The sequence below is a fragment of the Podarcis vaucheri genome, assembly GCF_965113315.1.
Source record: "Podarcis vaucheri genome assembly, chromosome: 9".
Classification (NCBI taxonomy): Eukaryota; Metazoa; Chordata; class Lepidosauria; order Squamata; family Lacertidae; genus Podarcis; species Podarcis vaucheri.
The window spans coordinates 53,463,508-53,481,500 of NC_138767.1; the positions used below are offsets into that span (position 1 = coordinate 53,463,508).

A 17,993-nucleotide genomic window follows, 5' to 3' on the forward strand; every position below is an offset into this window, starting at 1 on the left:
CTCCTGCACAGGCAGCGTACAAAGACTGTCGGACTGCTGTCAGGGGGTTGATTAGCTGCTTGTGCTTAAAAGTGTGCCCCTTCAGAGTTTGTGCGGCTCCACAAGCCTCTGTGTGTGACAGAGCTCATCAGACATGTCTGCTCTAGTCACTGGTGGAGTCCGACAGTGGCTGTTTGCGGAAACGCCTCCAACAAAGAAGTTCCTTAACGGAAACACGTCTCCTGGACTCACGACGTGACAGCTTCCGACGAAGCATGGGTCTCCCTGCAGTTGCTTCTGACACCTCCCCACTATTTTCGCTGGAAGTGTCTCTCACCCCTTTCTCTCCCCTGCTTCCTGCCTGCGTTGCTGCGTCTCTCTCAGTATTACTGAGATTCCCCTCCAGAGACCCCGTGCTCCCCCTGCTGGTCCCTGCTTTGGCTGTTGAGTCTCTCCCAGTCTCTGGGAGCCCTACCACCTCCTTTCCCTCTGATGTCAGTTCCCTGACAGGTGCCTTCAGGCTCTACTAACAGTTTGCACTTGTGGCGCTTTGCCTTCTTTAGCTGATAAGGCTGTATATGCAGCTTCAAGGACAACAGCCAATAACATCACAGTAAAGGTGGCAGTTCAAACCATGCTTCTCAGGTCTAGGCAGTGCTCACTGTACAACACTGGCTCAGAAATTCAGAAGATTTCAAAATCTCTTTAAATACTGGAATTCAGGGAGTATGACGGCTCCCATTGCTTGGAGAAAGAAACCAATTCATTACAGTGGTGCCCCGCAAGACGAATGCCTCGCAAGACGGAAAACTCGCTAGACGAAAGAGTTTTCCGTTTTGGAGGTGCTTCGCAAAACGAATTTCCTATGGGCTTGCTTTGCAAGATGACTATGTCTTGCGAGTTCCTGCTGGTTCCCCCCCCCCTTTCTAAGACGCTAAGCCGCTTATCAGCTGATCCGATCAGCAGATAAGTCGCTAAAAGCCGCTAATAGCGCTAATCCGTCAATGGGCTTGCCTCGCAAGACGAAAAAACCGCTAGACGAAGAGAATCACAGAACGGATTCTTTTCGTCTTGCGAGGCACTACTGTATATTAAAATAAATAAAAGAAGCCAAATATGTGGGGAGGGAAAATCAACTTAAAATTGTATTTCAAATGATCTGCAGAAATGTTCTAAAGCTTCCATAGCAAAATTACTTCCTTGGTTCCTGTTCAAATGTGAACATTTTACCATTTAAAACTGCAAGCAAAAGGATGCTAATTCTAGTGCAGCTATGTTCTTCCCCCTGAAGTACAGAATGATCAGTACAAATCCCTGATCATGAAAGATAAAAGAAAGACCACAAAGGAGAGCTAATCCCAGTTTATTTGCCTTCTGTTTTCTAGTAAAACAGCATTTCTGAAGATTTAATATTATGCTATAATGCAATGAAGAAAAATTTGTTAACATCTGTAATACATGCCTCAATAAGCAAGGAGCCCTCTTTTGTACACACAGAGGAGAGAGAGAGAAAGAGAGAAATTCAGGTTTGGTGTCCTTGGAGTATGGGAGCAATACCAGATGCAATGTATTCCCTTGTCTAGGATAAACTTGGCATAGTCCCCATCAATTTTAAGCAACACTAAATGCTACTGGCCATCACTGAGCTGAATGCTTTGTAGACACACAATTCTGGGACGATTCTCACAATCAAATTTGTGCTACAGCCTCCGATAGTAAATATACTCTTTAAAAATAAAAAGATTCATCCTATATGCTAATCTTTGTAAGGGTTATGAACAGTACAAAGCTACCCACCTGTCTCCATGAAAACCTGCTTCACATTCACAAACAGGTCCATCTAAGCTATCAATACACTTCCCACTATTTTTGCATGGGTTGTCTTTGCAATATGGACCAATCTGACACCTGGAAATGGAAAAAAAAGAGAACAGATCCTGTCAGTTTTCTTCAAAGCTATGAATAACATGAGTGTTGATGATGACCCTCAGGTACAAGCCATGTTGGGTTGACTCCCCTGCTTGCAAATGTGCCCAAAGGCTTGCAGAACCAAGTCCCCCAAGTAAGACATGGTAGGACGTGACATAAAGGGCCTTTTCACATCTTACGTAAATAAAACTTGGGTTTGCAAATAAAACCGTTCACTCAAAAGATGCACATGCAATCTGGGATTCCTGATGAGTATAGGTTGCTTCCCATGGTGGCAGAAAACATTTCCTCTGGGGGAAGACTTTTTTTTGCTGATTTCCACATCTCACTGTAGTCCTTCAAGCCATCCATGAAAAGCTGTTTTGAAAGTGGGGGGATCCTCTGGAATAGTATGCAGAGAAGGCAGCAGTAGGGAGGGGATTGCAAAAAACAACAACAGGTGCCCTGCCCTGTGTGAGTGGAAGCACTTTTCATTGGTGCAAAGTCACCATTGGGATGTTTCTACTCATTGCTCACCCTTTATCTTTTCAAGTGTACAGTGGTGCCTCGGGTTAAGTACTTAATTAGTTCCATAGGTGCGTTCTTAACCTGAAAATGTTCTTAACCTGAAGCACCACTTTAGCTAATGGGGCCTCCCGCTGCTGCCACCGCACAATTTCTGTTCTCATCCTGAAGTAAAGTTCTTAACTCGAGGTACTATTTCTGGGTTAGCAGAGTCTGTAACCTGAAGCGTATGTAACCCGAGGTACCACTGTACATGTAAAACATCTTGGCCCTACACTTTAAGAAAATGCAATCTGTGAAACTGTCTCAAAGGATTATCAGAGAGCGTTTATTCTAAAGGCAAAACATAACTTGGGAAAAAATACCATAGGTTTAATTCTATTTTGCTAGCAAAGAAGTCATACCTCTGACCGGTGTACAATCCTCTGCACTGGCAGATGAAATCATCACTGACGGAAATGCAAGTGCCACCATAAAGGCACGGGTTGGAAGCACATGGGTTGACACTTACATCACAGTGAGTGCCCATGAATAAAGGTGTACATTTACAAAAATAACCTGCAAGAAAAACAGTATTAAAAAGATGTCACAGGTACCCACAAAGCAAAACACTGTTTTCTGTAACACATGGAACCAACCTTCTATTAGATCTTCTCAAAACCCATGTAAAACAAAAACTAATGTTATTTTGAGCACAACCACAATATGAAAGCAATCCTAAGCTACTAAGAAGTTGCAAACAGCCAGACAATAAGCTATAATGAAGTGTGTCACTGGTGTAACCAATTTATAGGGTCATAACTTAAACCATAGCCATTTCAGAACTTACTAGGTTGCTATAATACAAAGGACACAACAATTTCCATCTTGGAGCTAACTCTGAAAAGGCCCCCCAACTAGTTTCTGCTTATTTTACCTGGTAAAAGAGGAAGGACAAGACTCAAATAACACAAGGAGGCTTGTGATGTTCTCTCTTAAGATGTACGAAGCTTCATTTTCATGCTCAGAAGCATTTTTAAAACTATCTTTTATTCTCCAAAGTAAACACAATTCTTAAATCTAGAGCTGCTGGTGCTGTCAGTTGTGGAGCCCAACAATATGGAACTACATTTATATTTCTGATGTAAAATGAATGCATGATGAAATATAGGCCTATAGACCATAAGTAAAATATCTCAAATTAAGTTCTTTCTGCTAGTAAGAAATTAAGTTTCTCATTTAGGTGAACTCAAGTACTCTGGCCACCGTACCATTAATTCAGCCACCAAGAATGAAAAGAGCATCCACTACTTAATACAAAGCAAATACTGTGAAAAAGCACCAAACTTACCTCCACTGGGTAGTGGGTTACAAATGCCCCCATTCTGGCAAGGACTACTTGAACAATCCTCTGTCATAGTCAGTAAACACCCAGGGGATACATCCACAGATTCTTCCATGTGTGCGTAACTCCGTGGTTTGCTGTTCAGGGGCAATTCTTGGCCATTCAGGACAATGGAATCCATACAGCCTCTGAAGCCATTGCTAACCTGCGGGCTCCTTCCATGCCTTGCGCCTTGCTGCCGAATGTGACCGCCAAAAAACACATGGTTGTCCAGGTTCAGTGTCCTTAAAGTGCCAGGAGCAATGCCAGACGCGGTGTGTACCCTGTCCAGAATCAGCTTGGCATAGTTCCCATCAACTTCAAGGGACACCGAATGCCACTGGCCGTCGTTGATCTGTGTGCTCTGCACAGACACAATTCCAGGGCCACTTCCGCAGTCGAATTTGTACTGCAGCCTCCCATGGTGGATCTAAGCAAAGAGAAAAGGCAACACATAAACAGATGTCCTTTCTCTCTCTCCCAGCTTCATTTGCAGTAACAGCCCAGTATGGCGTTACCTCCTGTTGCCACTGATAAGTGATGCACCTGTAGGATCCAGACTGAAACCACCTTGCTTCCTTACTCACGAGGTGATCCTTGGTGAAAGGGGCCCACCTCTTGGCAATGGCTGCCAGGAATGGCAGCATGCACCACAATGCAGGATTCTACCTACTGTCCACTACATGTGGGACAAATAAGCAGCAGAACCCTATTAAGCAAAACCCTCATATGAGCAGAAGCTTCTAGTTATGTTAAAGCAATGTTGATGCTGAGAGCTTTATTTAAGCACCCTGAACACACATTTGGGGTCATTTGATGGCATATCTAAACCCTTTGGCTTCAATGTAGTGCTTTGCTTTATTTTTTTCTTCCTTAAGGTTATGATTATTAAGCAGAATACTTTCAGAATGGTGAAAGATCAAGGGGGTTCACTTTGGTGGAAATGACTGTGCTTTATATATACATTTTCAACCTCCAGTTACTGCTGGCCACACACACACAGGCATTTTCATTCATTTTTCCATCTCAGTTAACACATCCCTTTTCAGTGTTTTTTATCATAGCATATTAACGTGGGGCATATTTGTCTATAAAGTGTTAGCAGCTGGAAGATTTAAGCATAATTTCCAATACTGTAGAAGGCATCAAATACTTTACTAAATACGTACTGTCTATTGCCTGCTTATTTACAGGGTGTTCAGTTATAGGTCGCTGGTTGGAATCAAATGATTCATTCTAAGCCTGGGACAATTTAGGTGCAAATTAGATTTCAAAGTGAGTGTGCTAAGGCAGTTTTCTGTGCAGTTTAAGGCTTCTAGCATTTGAAACTAACACACCTCTAAAATGCTATAGTCCGTTCCTCGGGCATACATAACAACCGCTTGAGTTGAGTACGTCCTGAGTCTCATAGTAAGCTTCATTTCTTCCTTGTTCTCGTTTTCCATGAGGCGATACTTCATGTAGCTGCTTCCAGTAAAAGTCACTGATGGTCCAACCGATACTTTAAAAAAAGGAGGAGAGGGAGATGGCTCAAAGCTGTATTTCTCAGCAAGAAGGCTGAAGACAAAGCTGAATGCTATTAGGAGTTAAAATCTTACCAGGGCACTGGGCATTGTTGCTTCCGTGGCAAATGCAAGTAAACTTTCCTTCTCTGGGATCTGCTACACATTCTGTACCTTCAGGGCACGGATTCCCCTCACAGGCACTGCTCACAAGGGGACAGCTTCCTTCTGTAAATATAGATAATAGTTATATATAAATAGAGCAAGGTTTTATTTTTATCACATTCTTCCCAAACATGGCAATTTTTTTTTAATGCAACGACTCCTAAAACTGAAAGCCTAATATTCTCCAGGCACAATGGGTGATGAAAATTATAGCTGTGTTAAAGTAGGTGACAAGGAAATAAGCAAGAAATTACAGGAGACATGGGATTCTTAAACTGCTATAATATGAGCTCCAGCTGGGAGAACTGCTCACCTGACACCGCACACTTTCTTCTCCCGACATGACGCTATCCTAAAATGTTACCTAGCTAAAGCCGAACATATATTTTAACTGCTTCCATATCCCTTAAGGCTGCTGATCCACTTTTTTCAAGGGCACGCTATTTCCCCAAAGGTACTAGTAGAATTTCCCCTCAAAATCGATGCCGAAGATCTTGTGCAGAATCCATTTAAAGACAATGGAAGGCAAAAATGAAATTCTTCAAGTGCTTAAGAGATACCTTATTAGCTAAAGGAATAACTACCAGGTACATCTTCCCTATCTCATGAAATTGCTAGGCTTAAGACTGGAGCCTTAAAAGTAAGGAGTGCAATTAAACCCTCTGCGATGTGAAAGATCATACACAATTTATTTTCCAGCATACTTTGTATGGTTACTTTACCTGTACAAAGACAGGCTGCAGTTCTCCGGTGATGCGGTGTGACAAAACTCAGCCTGGCAGTGCTGTGGGTTGACATGATGTTCTCATCTAGGGTCACTTTTTCTTCACAAAATTTCCAAGGGCAATCCAGGCCCGAACACAGCTTGAGGAAAACGTTGAGTATCCGGACGCCCAAGGTCTCTTCAAGGTCAGCCACAGAGGAGTTGATCTTATGGAGTAGGGCTCTGGTTGAATGCTGAGAACCAGCAGACTTTTCTACAAGCAGCAGCACGTCAAGGTTCAATGGAGGATCAGACGGTTGCAAGCTAATAATCTGTATGTCATTTCTTCTGACTCCCAAGGTGGTCCTCAGAGCCCTCTGAAAATTGCGCCAATAGTCACCGATGAACTCCTCGGGGGCAAGGTTGGCAAAACGGAAAGCTATACTGTGGTTCAACAGTTCCTGCGTGATTTGTCGGATATGGACTGAAATGACAGCCGCGGTAGTGAACTTTCCATCTGTAACAGTAACGTTCAGCAGGTATTGTCCTACATCTAGCCTTTTGTGAGCTATCACCTTACCACCTGTGCTAGAGACAGAGAACACGGAGTCCATCTTGGGATCCAGGTGGTACGTCAAAGTGTCATAAACATCTTGATCAGTTGCATGTACTTTTCCAATGACACCGCCAGAATATTCCTCCCCAAAGGTTGTGATGAAGATTTCCAAGGGCAGAATTGCTGGAGGATGGATGCTTTCCTCAATGACCCTAATGTCCACGTAAGTCAAAGATGACAACTGAGGTCTTCCATTATCAGCCACCTAGTGGAAAATGATGCACAAGCATTGAGTTTCTGCTCAATTTCATCAGCTTTTAACCAGAAGCTTTATATGATTATTAAAGAGGTCAAGGTCTTTAATGAATGCTTTGTACAGAAGAATTGACCAGCGAAGAGCTGTCACATTAAAATAGTGCAATTTGCTTCCAACTTCTGGATCGCAATTAAGAACCATCCATGCACATGCGGAGCTCCAACTACTGGAACTATTTCCAAAGAGTTGCCAATGGTTCTTGAAGAAGCTATTACTAAACCTGCCACAGTGTTTTATGGAAAATATTAGCAATGAAGTAACCCGTTTCAAACAGCAGATGGCACTTTGAAAGCTTTCCCCCCTTCGAGATCTAAACTCAAAGAAAGCTATTCTTTCCCCAGGAATCACAGAGCCACGCACAAAACTATTCAATGAATGTATTTCTTGAGATACTGACAAGTTATCCAATTACGAATCTCCTAAATATGTTACTACACACGACATTAAAATCAGAAGTTATCTATTTTGAGATTAGGAAGGAATTCTCTCCACTCCCTCCAGTTCAGCTTAAATAGTGGTAAGGTTTTTGCCCTCTTGAGCTGATGCCCTGAACTCTTAATGCACATGACTTAAGAGATGGTTCCCACAAATAACAGCAGGACCCTTATTGAAACAACTACTCAGATGAACAGGGTGCAGCTGGAGAAACTTATAATTTACATGTTCAGGGGAAAGGAGCCAGGATTCTGCATGAGCTCACTACTTTAATGCGGTAGTTGCCTCTCAGGGTTGTTGTGAGGGCAGTATAGAGAGGCGAAGAGCCATGTATTTCCCCTGGAGTTATTCGAAGGATAGGAGAGATATAAAAGCAAAAATGAATGAATGAATTTTGTGCAGGTGCATTTGCCATTGGAAGATACCTATGCTTGCAATAAGTTTCTTTAAATGCCATGTCATGCCTCAGTCAAGAGCAGTACTGGGTAGTGTAGTAGTAACTTTCAGTATAGTCACAGTGAAGTATACTCCAGATTAGTGTTAAATGATTTATATATCCCACACTAAATCACTATATGGAATATGCAGCAGCACTCACAAATATTGTAAGTTCAGGTGGAAGCCTTTCGCTTTTTCACTGATCTATAACTCACTCTGGGAGCTTTCTCAGCTAAAAAGTGGGGTAAAACGTTTTAAACACACACACACACACACACACAGAGAGAGAGAGAGAGAGAGAGAGAGAGAGAGAGAGAAGTATTCCCTTCCCCTTCACAAATGTTACAATACATTTCAAGCACCATATTGTGAACACTTTGCACCTTAACGTGAAGAAAATAATGATCCTTCATTTTGCGTTTTAGTTGAATAGCGGTTGTAAGTACTCCTTGTTGAGTGATCTCAAAAGCGCTGTCTTCATTCCCACTGACAAAGGTGAAATGGAAAGGTGGCCCATTGTGGGAAGAATCCTTGTCTGTTACCATCAGCTGCTGGACATTAAACCCAATTGGCTTATTTTCCTATAAAAGCAAAAATAAAAAAATAAAAAAGAAGAAGAAAAAAGAAGAAGTTGTAGCAGGAAGTAAAGTAGCAATAAATAATCTGTTCACTCTTCATATACTCTAGTTGATATTGCTTAGGTAGCCAAAACAGCAGCAGCCACACAAAAATCGGGAGTTATAAGCAAATTCTTGGGAGTCCCAAGATTTGAAGACCCCCCTCCCCAAAATAAAAACCCCAAGGGGGAAAGAAAGGCCCTATGGGAACAACTCCTGCAGTCATTCCAAAAACAACATGTATATGAATTTCCATTCATCTGAAGCTTTTTTTACTTTAACTCAAAATAATATGCACTTTATATAGCTAAAAAAATGTAAATAAGAACAGTTTAAACCTAAATTGTTTAAAATTGAGCATATTTATTAAAAAAAATTAAAAAGCTTTTGCAACCTCATACTCCACCCCTCCCCAAAAGCCCCATCCCAACTGAGCTTGAAGAAGTTGGAAAACAAAATATGGTGAATTGAGCAATGGAATCTGCTGGGAAAGAGAAGGACAACCTGGTGTCAAGTGAGTCCAACTGAGAGAGAAAGAAAGACGTGCTGAAAGGGATAGGGAGTCAGGTGGAAAGTGGTCAGTTTTATATCTCTGTGTTCCTATCTCTCCACTGTTGTCCTTTGCTCTGTCTCTTTCTTAGAGAAAGGAACACCAGAGAACAGAAGAAGAGGCACACCAATATAAAAAAGGGTAGAGAGAACAGAATATCAGGTTTTTTAGACAGACATTGGCTTTTCCTTTCACATTACATAACCTGGCTCGGTTATATGCTGAATGCCACTAAGTACCATCGAGCCATCAGGAAAAGACACCCTGGAGAAACAGAGCAAACCAATTTACTGACTTGAAGAAAAAAAAGGACATCTTAACTTTCCACTTTCCCTGCAATTTCTTTCTGATTAATAGGTGATACTAGCATCTTCTAAATGACCAGGTAGATAATATTATCTGAAAAAACACAACAGGCTGTATTCAATTAACATTTACCCAGAGTAGATCCATTAAGATCAATGAACTTTAAGTTAGTCCTGTCCATTAGGTCTCCTCTGAATAAAATACAAACCCAATGCCTGTCCCTAGGAAACTTAAATTCTGCTTTAAGAGCCTACTTCAGATTTCCTGAGGAAAGGGATTTTTTAGGGTACTTAGACCTACTAGGGTAGCTCAGCTGGTAGAGCATGATTCTCTTAATCTCAGAGTTGTGGGTTGAAGACCCACACTGGGCAGAAGATTCCTGCATTGCAGGAGTTTGGGCTAGATGATCCTTATAGTCCCTTCAGTGGGCGCAGGTGGCACTGTGGGTTAAACCACAGAGCCTAGGGCTTGCCGGTCAGAAGGTTGGCAGTTTGAATCCCCACGATGGGGTGAGCTCCCGTTGCTCAGTCCCTGCTCCTGCCAACCTAGCAGTTCAAAAGCACATCAAAGTGCAAGTAGATAAATAAGTACCGCTCCTGCAGGAAGATAAACGGCGTTTCCATGCACTGCTCTGGTTTGCCAGAAGTGGCTTAGTCATGCTGGCCACATGACCCGGAAGCTGTATGCCAGCTCCCTTGGCCAATAAAGCAAGATGAGCGCCGCAACCCCAGAGTCGGCCATGACTGGACCTATGGTCCCTTCAAACTCTATAATTCTATGAGGCTCTATGACTTATCTCAATCTCTGTGCCTAGAACCTATGAGAGGCCATGGCAGGCACATAAAAGAGAAAATGAAAGGGGAATAAATGCATGGGAATAGTTGATTCACTCCACAGTTGGGACGTAACACTGCTGCAATTTCTCTAAAACGGCCGCTGCTGAGGTAGTCTGGAGAGCAGAATGAGATACTGAGCTGACCCATTAGGACAATTCTTATGTGTAAAACAGCTGAGAGCTAAAAGATCCAGGATTACTTCCTGCCTGTGTTGTAACCTTCTTGTGAAGTAAATCTCTTAATCTCTCTGTCATTCCACTTCCTATCTGGTTAAAAGGAGGACAAAGCTCACTGTCTCCCATTCTTTGTCTGGTTCATACATTTATGCTGTAACCCTATCGTGTCCGAGGCAATAGACTCGGTCATGTTGGCACAATTAGAACCTCTGCTTCTGTGACTGATTTTTGCCATGTTGAAATCAAAGATTCAGCATTGTACTGTGTTGCATTATTATAAGAGGAATGGATACGTTGGGCAAACTGGATTCAACTCCACCAAGCTGTTCCTTTCCTAGCCTACTGCACAATAAACTCTCTGTGTACCTTTTTTAAAAAAACCCCAAACCATTTATAAGAGCACATTCGCCAACATCTCTCTGCTGTTCTTCAGCTCAATCAACACTACCAGCTCTCTCCTTTTAAAGTGCATCTACACATCATTGTTGGTCAGTGAGTAATGGAAAATCCAAGATTCCTTCCCATTCCAATTCCAGCCTTCAGATGAGACTGTACAAACTTGCTTCTTGGTGCATCGGTTTAGATTTGGGAGTAAACACAAGGCTGTTAACAAACTAATCGAAGGGTGCCTATTTTGATCACCACACAAGGCCCCTGCAAATTGTTAACAATTGCCACTCTTGATTACTCGCTAACTACTGCTTTCCAGCAAATCAACATTACGGAATCAATGATGTGCTTTTCGTAATATGGACGATTCAATAAAGCTGCTTACTGTAAGACAGTAACCCTCCACGATGTGGTGTGCGCCTATGCCCTGCTTTTGGAAACACAACTTTCTTGCCCTCCCCTGTGGCTCAGGGAGGAAAGCAAAGGCATTTTCTCTCCCAAAAGTTGGGCTTTTGTAAAAAAGTACCAGCAGCGCCATGCTGTAACATCCTGCACAAAACTGTAAGGAACAGGGAGGGAAAAAATACCCTCTTTCTTCTCCGGCGCTGCAACATGGGGTAATTTATTTCCCTTCCTGTTTTTTCTTTTTCTTTTCAGGAGGCAGTGGGGAGACATTTTACAAGTCCATGCTCCCAAAGTCCAGTGCGCAGCATGGGGGGAAAGAATGGGAAGGAAATGAAAAACAATTTTGCTCAAAAGCACGGTCTTTTGCAGAAAACAGCAGCTGTGCCTTGTTGCTGCCTCTTGCAAAAACCTAATGGGAAGAGAAGAAGGCCACCTCCTTTAATACCCATTCCCCATGGAGAAAAGCAGCAGCAATTTCTTTCCCTCCTCCCATTAGCTTTTCTTGCAGGAGGAAGATGGAAGGCATGGCTGGCACTTTCCTGCTCAACTAGTAAGAACAATATGATCTCTTCTTTCCTCTGTAGAAAATGGTGGCAGCAGTAGGGGTGGGAGATAGCTTCCATCCCCAGAAGCTGTGCTTTGGCAAAAGGCACCAGCTTCGACTTACCTCTTTTGCTTCCTGCCAAACCCCCACAGAAAGGAAATTTAAAAAATACTCCTTCTGGGGAGCAGAGGGGTGGTTTCTTCCCCTTCTCACCGGACTTTTGTAGGACACAGCAACAGAGAGGTGCTGCTTGCTCTGTCTTCAAAACCCCACCAAAAGGACAAACACTTATTCCTTCCTTGAATTAGCTGTACCAGCTGTGGGAACCAAGGCACAGAGGGTTCAGTGATGATGCAAGTGGTCTGGCTAGTAAGCCAAGCCAAATTTTGCTTACCATTACCAGTATTATCAGCTCCAAAACTTCAAACAAATAAAAATATTAACATTTTAATATACTACAGGACCAGTGCCTTTCTTCAAGAAAAAAGGTCACAGTACTGCATACCCTGAAGTACCCCCAGAGAAAAAAGCACTGTCCAGGACCTTGGTGGCAATGACCAAGGTGTGGTCCTCTCCCTGACAATCCACACAACTGTGTTTCCCATTAGCGTGTCTGTTCTCTATGTGATATATAAATTACCTGGATAATGATGCTGTAGTTCTCCTTGGAAAACACTGGTGGGTTGTCATTTATATCAGATACATCAATATTAACTGTAGTTGTGTTGACTCTAGGCGGGTTTCCATTGTCAGATGCTTGAACTGTCAGAGTGTAACCAGAAACCTTAAGAGTGAAGCACATGGAGATATTAAGAAAAATAGGCAATTAAAAAAAGAAATTAAACAATATTAGAACATACATATTCTTATTGCTGTTGCATTATAGCATTTTGTATGGTCTATCTGGGATCTTATACAGTGAGAGTGCTTGTTGTCATCACACATTCACTGTTTAGACATTATCTGCACATCATCTCTGCTATCCTATCATGAACCCAATTCTCTAAACCAGACTAAAAAAACAACATGATACAGTCTCCTATGCTCTTTTTACACATTCCCTCCATTATTTCCTAGAGATGTCCAAATCAGAAAACCAAAGTTACCACCTTGCTTCCAAACTATGATTTGAAGCAAGATTACAAACCTTGGTTTATGCAACAGCAATAAAGATCCTAATTGCAATTTGTCAATTCTGTTGTCACAGCAAAATATGGTAGGAGACAACTAGGATGTGGAGAAGGAAACCCACATGTGAGGAAAGGAGGGAGGGGAGAAAGGAGAATGGAAGACAAAACACAATCCTAACCCTGCAAACCATAGTTTAGGAGACATGGACTCATGGTATCGGAGTCAAATTACTTTCATAAGTACTGCACCTCCTGCTATAATCTTCTGTAGTGAAATGCCCTGTTCGCATCTGCTGCCTCATATACACTTTTATTTACTGTCGTTACAAAACTGCCAAATGCAAAACCAATACTACTTAACTGCTGTTGGCATTATCAGCGACAATTATGGATGACATCTACAAACAGCAGAATTGATAAGAAGGGCTCCAAAAGCAGAAGTTCTGATTTCCAGATAGGCTTGAGACTTGCGCAATCCCTTCCCCCAACTTAAGAACTGCTTTGAGAGAATAACCAGCAATAAGCAGATCTTTCCTCTCTCTGGCACACTCAGGTCTTTTCCCCAAGCTTTTCTAAAGATTATCCATTTAAAAACCCCATAGAACAAATGGAGATCATGCCACTCTCTTACACTTGGAAAGCCATACCTTGAATCTCAAAACGTAGCAGCTTACCTTCTCTCTGTCAAGAGGTTTTGCCACCTTAACTTCACCCAAGGTGGGGTCAATTGTGAAAGGGCTCCCTTGGTTGCCATCTATAATTGTGTAGCGAATGTGGTTGTTCAAAGGCCCATCAGGATCTGCTGCCATAACCTAGAGGGAATCAAGTTCCCATTTAAAAACAAGTCAAGGTAATAGACAAGGGGTACACTTTCAAAATCTCACCAATTTTGGTTTAGCACACTACAGACTCAATGAAAAATGCAATGTTCAAAATGCACAACTGTCAGCTGAATTATTTTGCATTTCATATCATGGAAAATGCATTTGCGATACAGAACGTTTTACAATTTTCACTAAAGAATTTTAGGCTTTCCATATAGATTTTTATTCCATAAATCTACACATGTGCATGCGCTCTCTTTATCATACACACACAAAAAATGGCAGGGGATGAGGGAAATTGAATTACATACTGTAATAACCGATTGTTCAACTTCAGCGTCTTCACTGATTACTGCTGTGTAAGTGTCTTGACTGAATGCAGGAGTGTTGTCATTGATATCTGTTACATTTATATTTACTGTCACAACATCACTCAAGGAAGGTGTCCCTCCATCTGTGGCTTCCACTGTCAGATAATACTCTGGGGAGCTCTCATAATCAAGGCTTCCAATAATAAAAATAGCACCTACAAGGGAAAAACAAACAAACAAACCAACCACAAGTCAGGACACTTTTCTACTAAGGGAAATATGGCAACAAAGGGAACTTTCAAAATTACTCAGTAAGTAATTTGAGGGTCAGCGGCTGCTTCTGCGCTTTCAAATGTCTTTTGTGCCTATCATAATGCACTGCTGAAACTCTTTGCTTTGCGGAGCAAGCAAAATAGCTGGAAATTTGACTCATGGAAATGAAGGCAAGTCAGATCGGTTTGCATACATCCTCTATGGAAGTAGCACAGCAATGCCCATAATTGGCTGCATTCCTTGTTCGTGGTGTTTGTCCTTAGAAGTCTGGATATATGATGACTTAGTGAACGTTGGAGGAATGACTGCTAGGAAGAGCGCAGAGGGAAGAAACACCCTGGTGCACCTGTAGCAGCAAAACTGGACACCTTCATCTGCCCCACTTAAAATAAAACATGTTTCTGCCATACCAGTCTCTACAGCCACAGCAGGCGCTGTAACTCTCCAGTGGTTTGGCTTTACCCCCCGAAGGTCTCTCAAGACAGACAGATTCCAACAACGGTACAGAGTATTTACTCATGAACAAAACACCCACCATTACTGCCTTAAAAAAAATTTAATTAAATATATATCACAATTCAGGGTTTATGCAAGCAAATAAATTGAGCACATAAATATCTTTCATAAACATGAAGCTTATTGCATTTTGGACTTGCATCTTTTTCCACAAAGAAAAGAAAAACACCCTTACCTCGGGGAGCATGCAAAGAAATAAAAAAATAAAAACTCAACTGAAAACTAGTGTTACAGTGTAATAACCATTTTCCAAAACTTTTTACTATTTTACTTATTGTGATGGGATGATGAGCTGCTTGTGCGTAAAATCGTAGTCCCTCAGAGTTTGCTCAAGTCCACAAACCTCTGTCTGTGACGCAGCCCCTCAAACATGGCTCCTCTAGTCACTGGCAGATTCCGACAGTGGTTGCTTTCGGAATCGCTTCCAACATAAAAGCTCCTTAACGGAAACACGTCTTCTGAACTCACGGCGTGACAGTTTCCGGCGAGGAGTGGGTCTCCCTATGGGAGGTCCAGAAACCTCCCCACTGTTCTCGCTGGAAGTGTCCCTGAGCCATCCCTCTTGCTCACTTTCCCTCAGAGACCCACCTCTCCCCCTCCTGGTTCCTGCTTCAGCTGCTGGGTCTCTCCCAACCTCCGTGAGCCCTTCCACCACCTGTCCCTCCGATGGCAGTTCCCTGACACTTATTTTCTATCTTCTACAGGTTCTTTAAATAAATAGAATATGAGCAATGTGTAAGTTAAGCTCATTGAATCAGTTGTTTTAAGAAGACACATTATTTGGTGAGGGGAATACTAAGTTTGGGTTACCAAATCTGATTATTTTCCCTGCTGCAAATGTTTACCTGTTTTTGAATCAATACTGAATTTCCCATGTTCATTTCCACTAATGATAGAATAGGTGATTTCGGCATTAGCTTCGATGTCCCGGCTAGCAGCATAGACCTGAAGAACCTCCATTCCAACCACTGTGTCTTCTGATACAGTTGCACTGTACTCTTTGTACTCAAAGACAGGTGGGTTATCATTTATATCCAGAACAGAAATAACAAGGGTGCCAACAGAAGACAGCCTTCTTGGGGAACCTTCATCCTCAGCTTTCAAAGTCAGAGAATACACAGCGTGTAACTCCCGATCCAAAGGCTTTTCCAACCGAACAATTCCAGAGAATTCATCAATAGAAAACTGCCCATCTGCGGAATTTATCAGGGAGTAGTGAATCTTTCGATTTAATCCTATGATTAAAAGGAAACAGAGAACATAACGAAGTTCTTAGTAGCATTCTAAAACGCATTTCTTCAGCAACAACCCTGAACAAACGAACTGTGTAAGGTGGAAAATGAACTGTGTAAGATGGGAAAAGACGAGGAACATGCAATCATCCATATGTTTTGGCTCAATTGTGATTACACACCATACAAAGAACTGCACTAAAGTTTGATTTGTGACTAAGGAGTCCTAAGGAGTGCCCCCACTCTGAGTACCAGGTATCCACAAAAGCATTCCCAGGGGAAAGATGACTGTATTATGAAGTGTATGTCCTGATCCAATACAGAGGTGGGCATCAAAAAGAAATGGGATAAAGATATGAGACAACAGATTACTGAAGAATAGAAATGCCAACTGAGGAACAGAACCTGCTGGGAAAGGTGAATAAAGGAAGCTTTGAGAGCTGCTGATTCAATACAACTGGGGCAAACCCTTTATAGAGAACACACTTCCCCTGCTCCCCCACCTTTCTAGTGGAGTTTTCTTTGGCTGGCACTTCCCTTTTCGACCTTCCTTCCTTTCTGATATTGCCAGCTCTGCTTAACAAATGAGCCTCACCAAATTGATTTGGTGTTGCCTGGGGCAGAGAGGAGGGGGACAGGGCCAAATGCAAATCAGCAGCTTAAGTGCTTAAGAAAGCTAGAATGTGAGATTGAGGAGGCAGGCAGAGCTAATGAGGAAGAGGCCACAGACTGAATCCACAAGTGCTGGAGGTGTGCAATTCTCTGGGGTGCAGTTTAGGGTACACTATTTGCACAGGCAGCCCAACAGGCAAGTGCAGAGTCTAACTTTTGCCTTATGGAACCTGGCGCATGATCAAGAGCACATCTACCACTCCCTTGCAGCAGTCACATCAAGGAACCCCAGAGTTGAAAAGCACACAACCCATAGCAGCAAATTCTGAACACTGGGTAAGCAACATGATCGAATCGCAAGGAGGGAGAATGGGAGAGGAGGAAGGGAGGGAGGGAGAGAAACAGTAGCTGCACCACAAATGCAGAATTTGTTTTGCACATTTACAACCAGGATTAAGCAATCAAAATTTAGCATGTTTGGCATGTGTGTGTGTTTTATGAAGCACAATCTGAGAAAAGGAGGGCTGAAAATATGAAAAGCAAACTAACAAATATCATTTAGATTTCAGCATTAGTGTTGCATTAAAAATGCAACTCAATAAATTTTACCTGCATCAGCATCTGTAGCTTGCACTCTTGTCAACAGAGTTTTCACCTCCGTGTTCTCAAATACTGTGATGGAGTATGGGTCTGCTGTGAACTCTGGGGTGTTATCATTCATATCTTCTATATTCAGAATAATTTTAGCCTGGCAAAACCTTCCTCCTCCATCTGACGCCTTGACCATAAGAGTATATACTGCTTTCTGCTCACGGTCAAGTGCCCCGAGTGTTTTCAGCTCACCTGTGCATGGAAGTGATAAAAACAAAGCAAATAAAGGGCTTTAAAAACAAGAACTGAGCATCCCACAAAGATCTGGAAACGTTTGAGTTGAGCAGTCTTTTAAAGAACAAAATTCCCCATGTGGCATAATTCAGCAGTGATATCTGACATTTAAAGATAGCTGCACACTGCTAACTTGTCTCAAACAAAATGTCAATCTTTTCAGCACTTAAGAAGATTATTGTTTTGTAAGGCAGTTTTCTGCAATCCGCTGCCTTCCCGATGTTTCCAGCTACAACTTTCACCAGCTCGTATGGTCAGGGAGGATAGGGCACTGATCAATCAAACTTTCAGAAGAAATAGTGGCACAGCTTATAATATCTTCTGAATATTACCTGTTTCTGGACTAAGCATGAAATCTTCTGCTCCAGGACCGTGTAATGTGTAAGTTATTTCTGCGTTGGAACGAATATCTGCATCTGTGGCTGAGACCTGCATGATGAGTTTGCCAGGCAGGGAATCTTCTGAGACAGACTCCGTGTACAATGCCTAAAAGTTT

The 17,993-nt window shown here is 42.3% G+C and overlaps 1 protein-coding gene across 2 annotated transcripts in view; it reads right to left on the minus strand.

Moving 5' to 3' along the window:
- FAT1 (FAT atypical cadherin 1) overlaps positions 1–17,993 on the minus strand; it is a 126,665-nt gene that overhangs the window by 17,289 nt on the left and 91,383 nt on the right. For both annotated transcript variants that reach the window (XR_014223508.1, XM_082237960.1), the window contains exons 12-24: positions 17,830–17,983; positions 17,222–17,455; positions 15,614–16,003; positions 13,980–14,194; positions 13,519–13,656; positions 12,355–12,498; positions 8,274–8,471; positions 6,165–6,966; positions 5,374–5,505; positions 5,113–5,276; positions 3,743–4,205; positions 2,817–2,970; positions 1,777–1,887 (exon numbers count right to left, since the gene is read on the minus strand). Coding sequence is in view for 1 of the 2 variants with exons in the window: in XM_082237960.1 (XP_082094086.1) it covers positions 1,777–1,887; positions 2,817–2,970; positions 3,743–4,205; positions 5,113–5,276; positions 5,374–5,505; positions 6,165–6,966; positions 8,274–8,471; positions 12,355–12,498; positions 13,519–13,656; positions 13,980–14,194; positions 15,614–16,003; positions 17,222–17,455; positions 17,830–17,983 (3,299 nt within the window). In the remaining variant the exon portion in view is untranslated. The remainder of the gene's footprint in view (positions 1–1,776; positions 1,888–2,816; positions 2,971–3,742; positions 4,206–5,112; positions 5,277–5,373; positions 5,506–6,164; positions 6,967–8,273; positions 8,472–12,354; positions 12,499–13,518; positions 13,657–13,979; positions 14,195–15,613; positions 16,004–17,221; positions 17,456–17,829; positions 17,984–17,993) is intronic.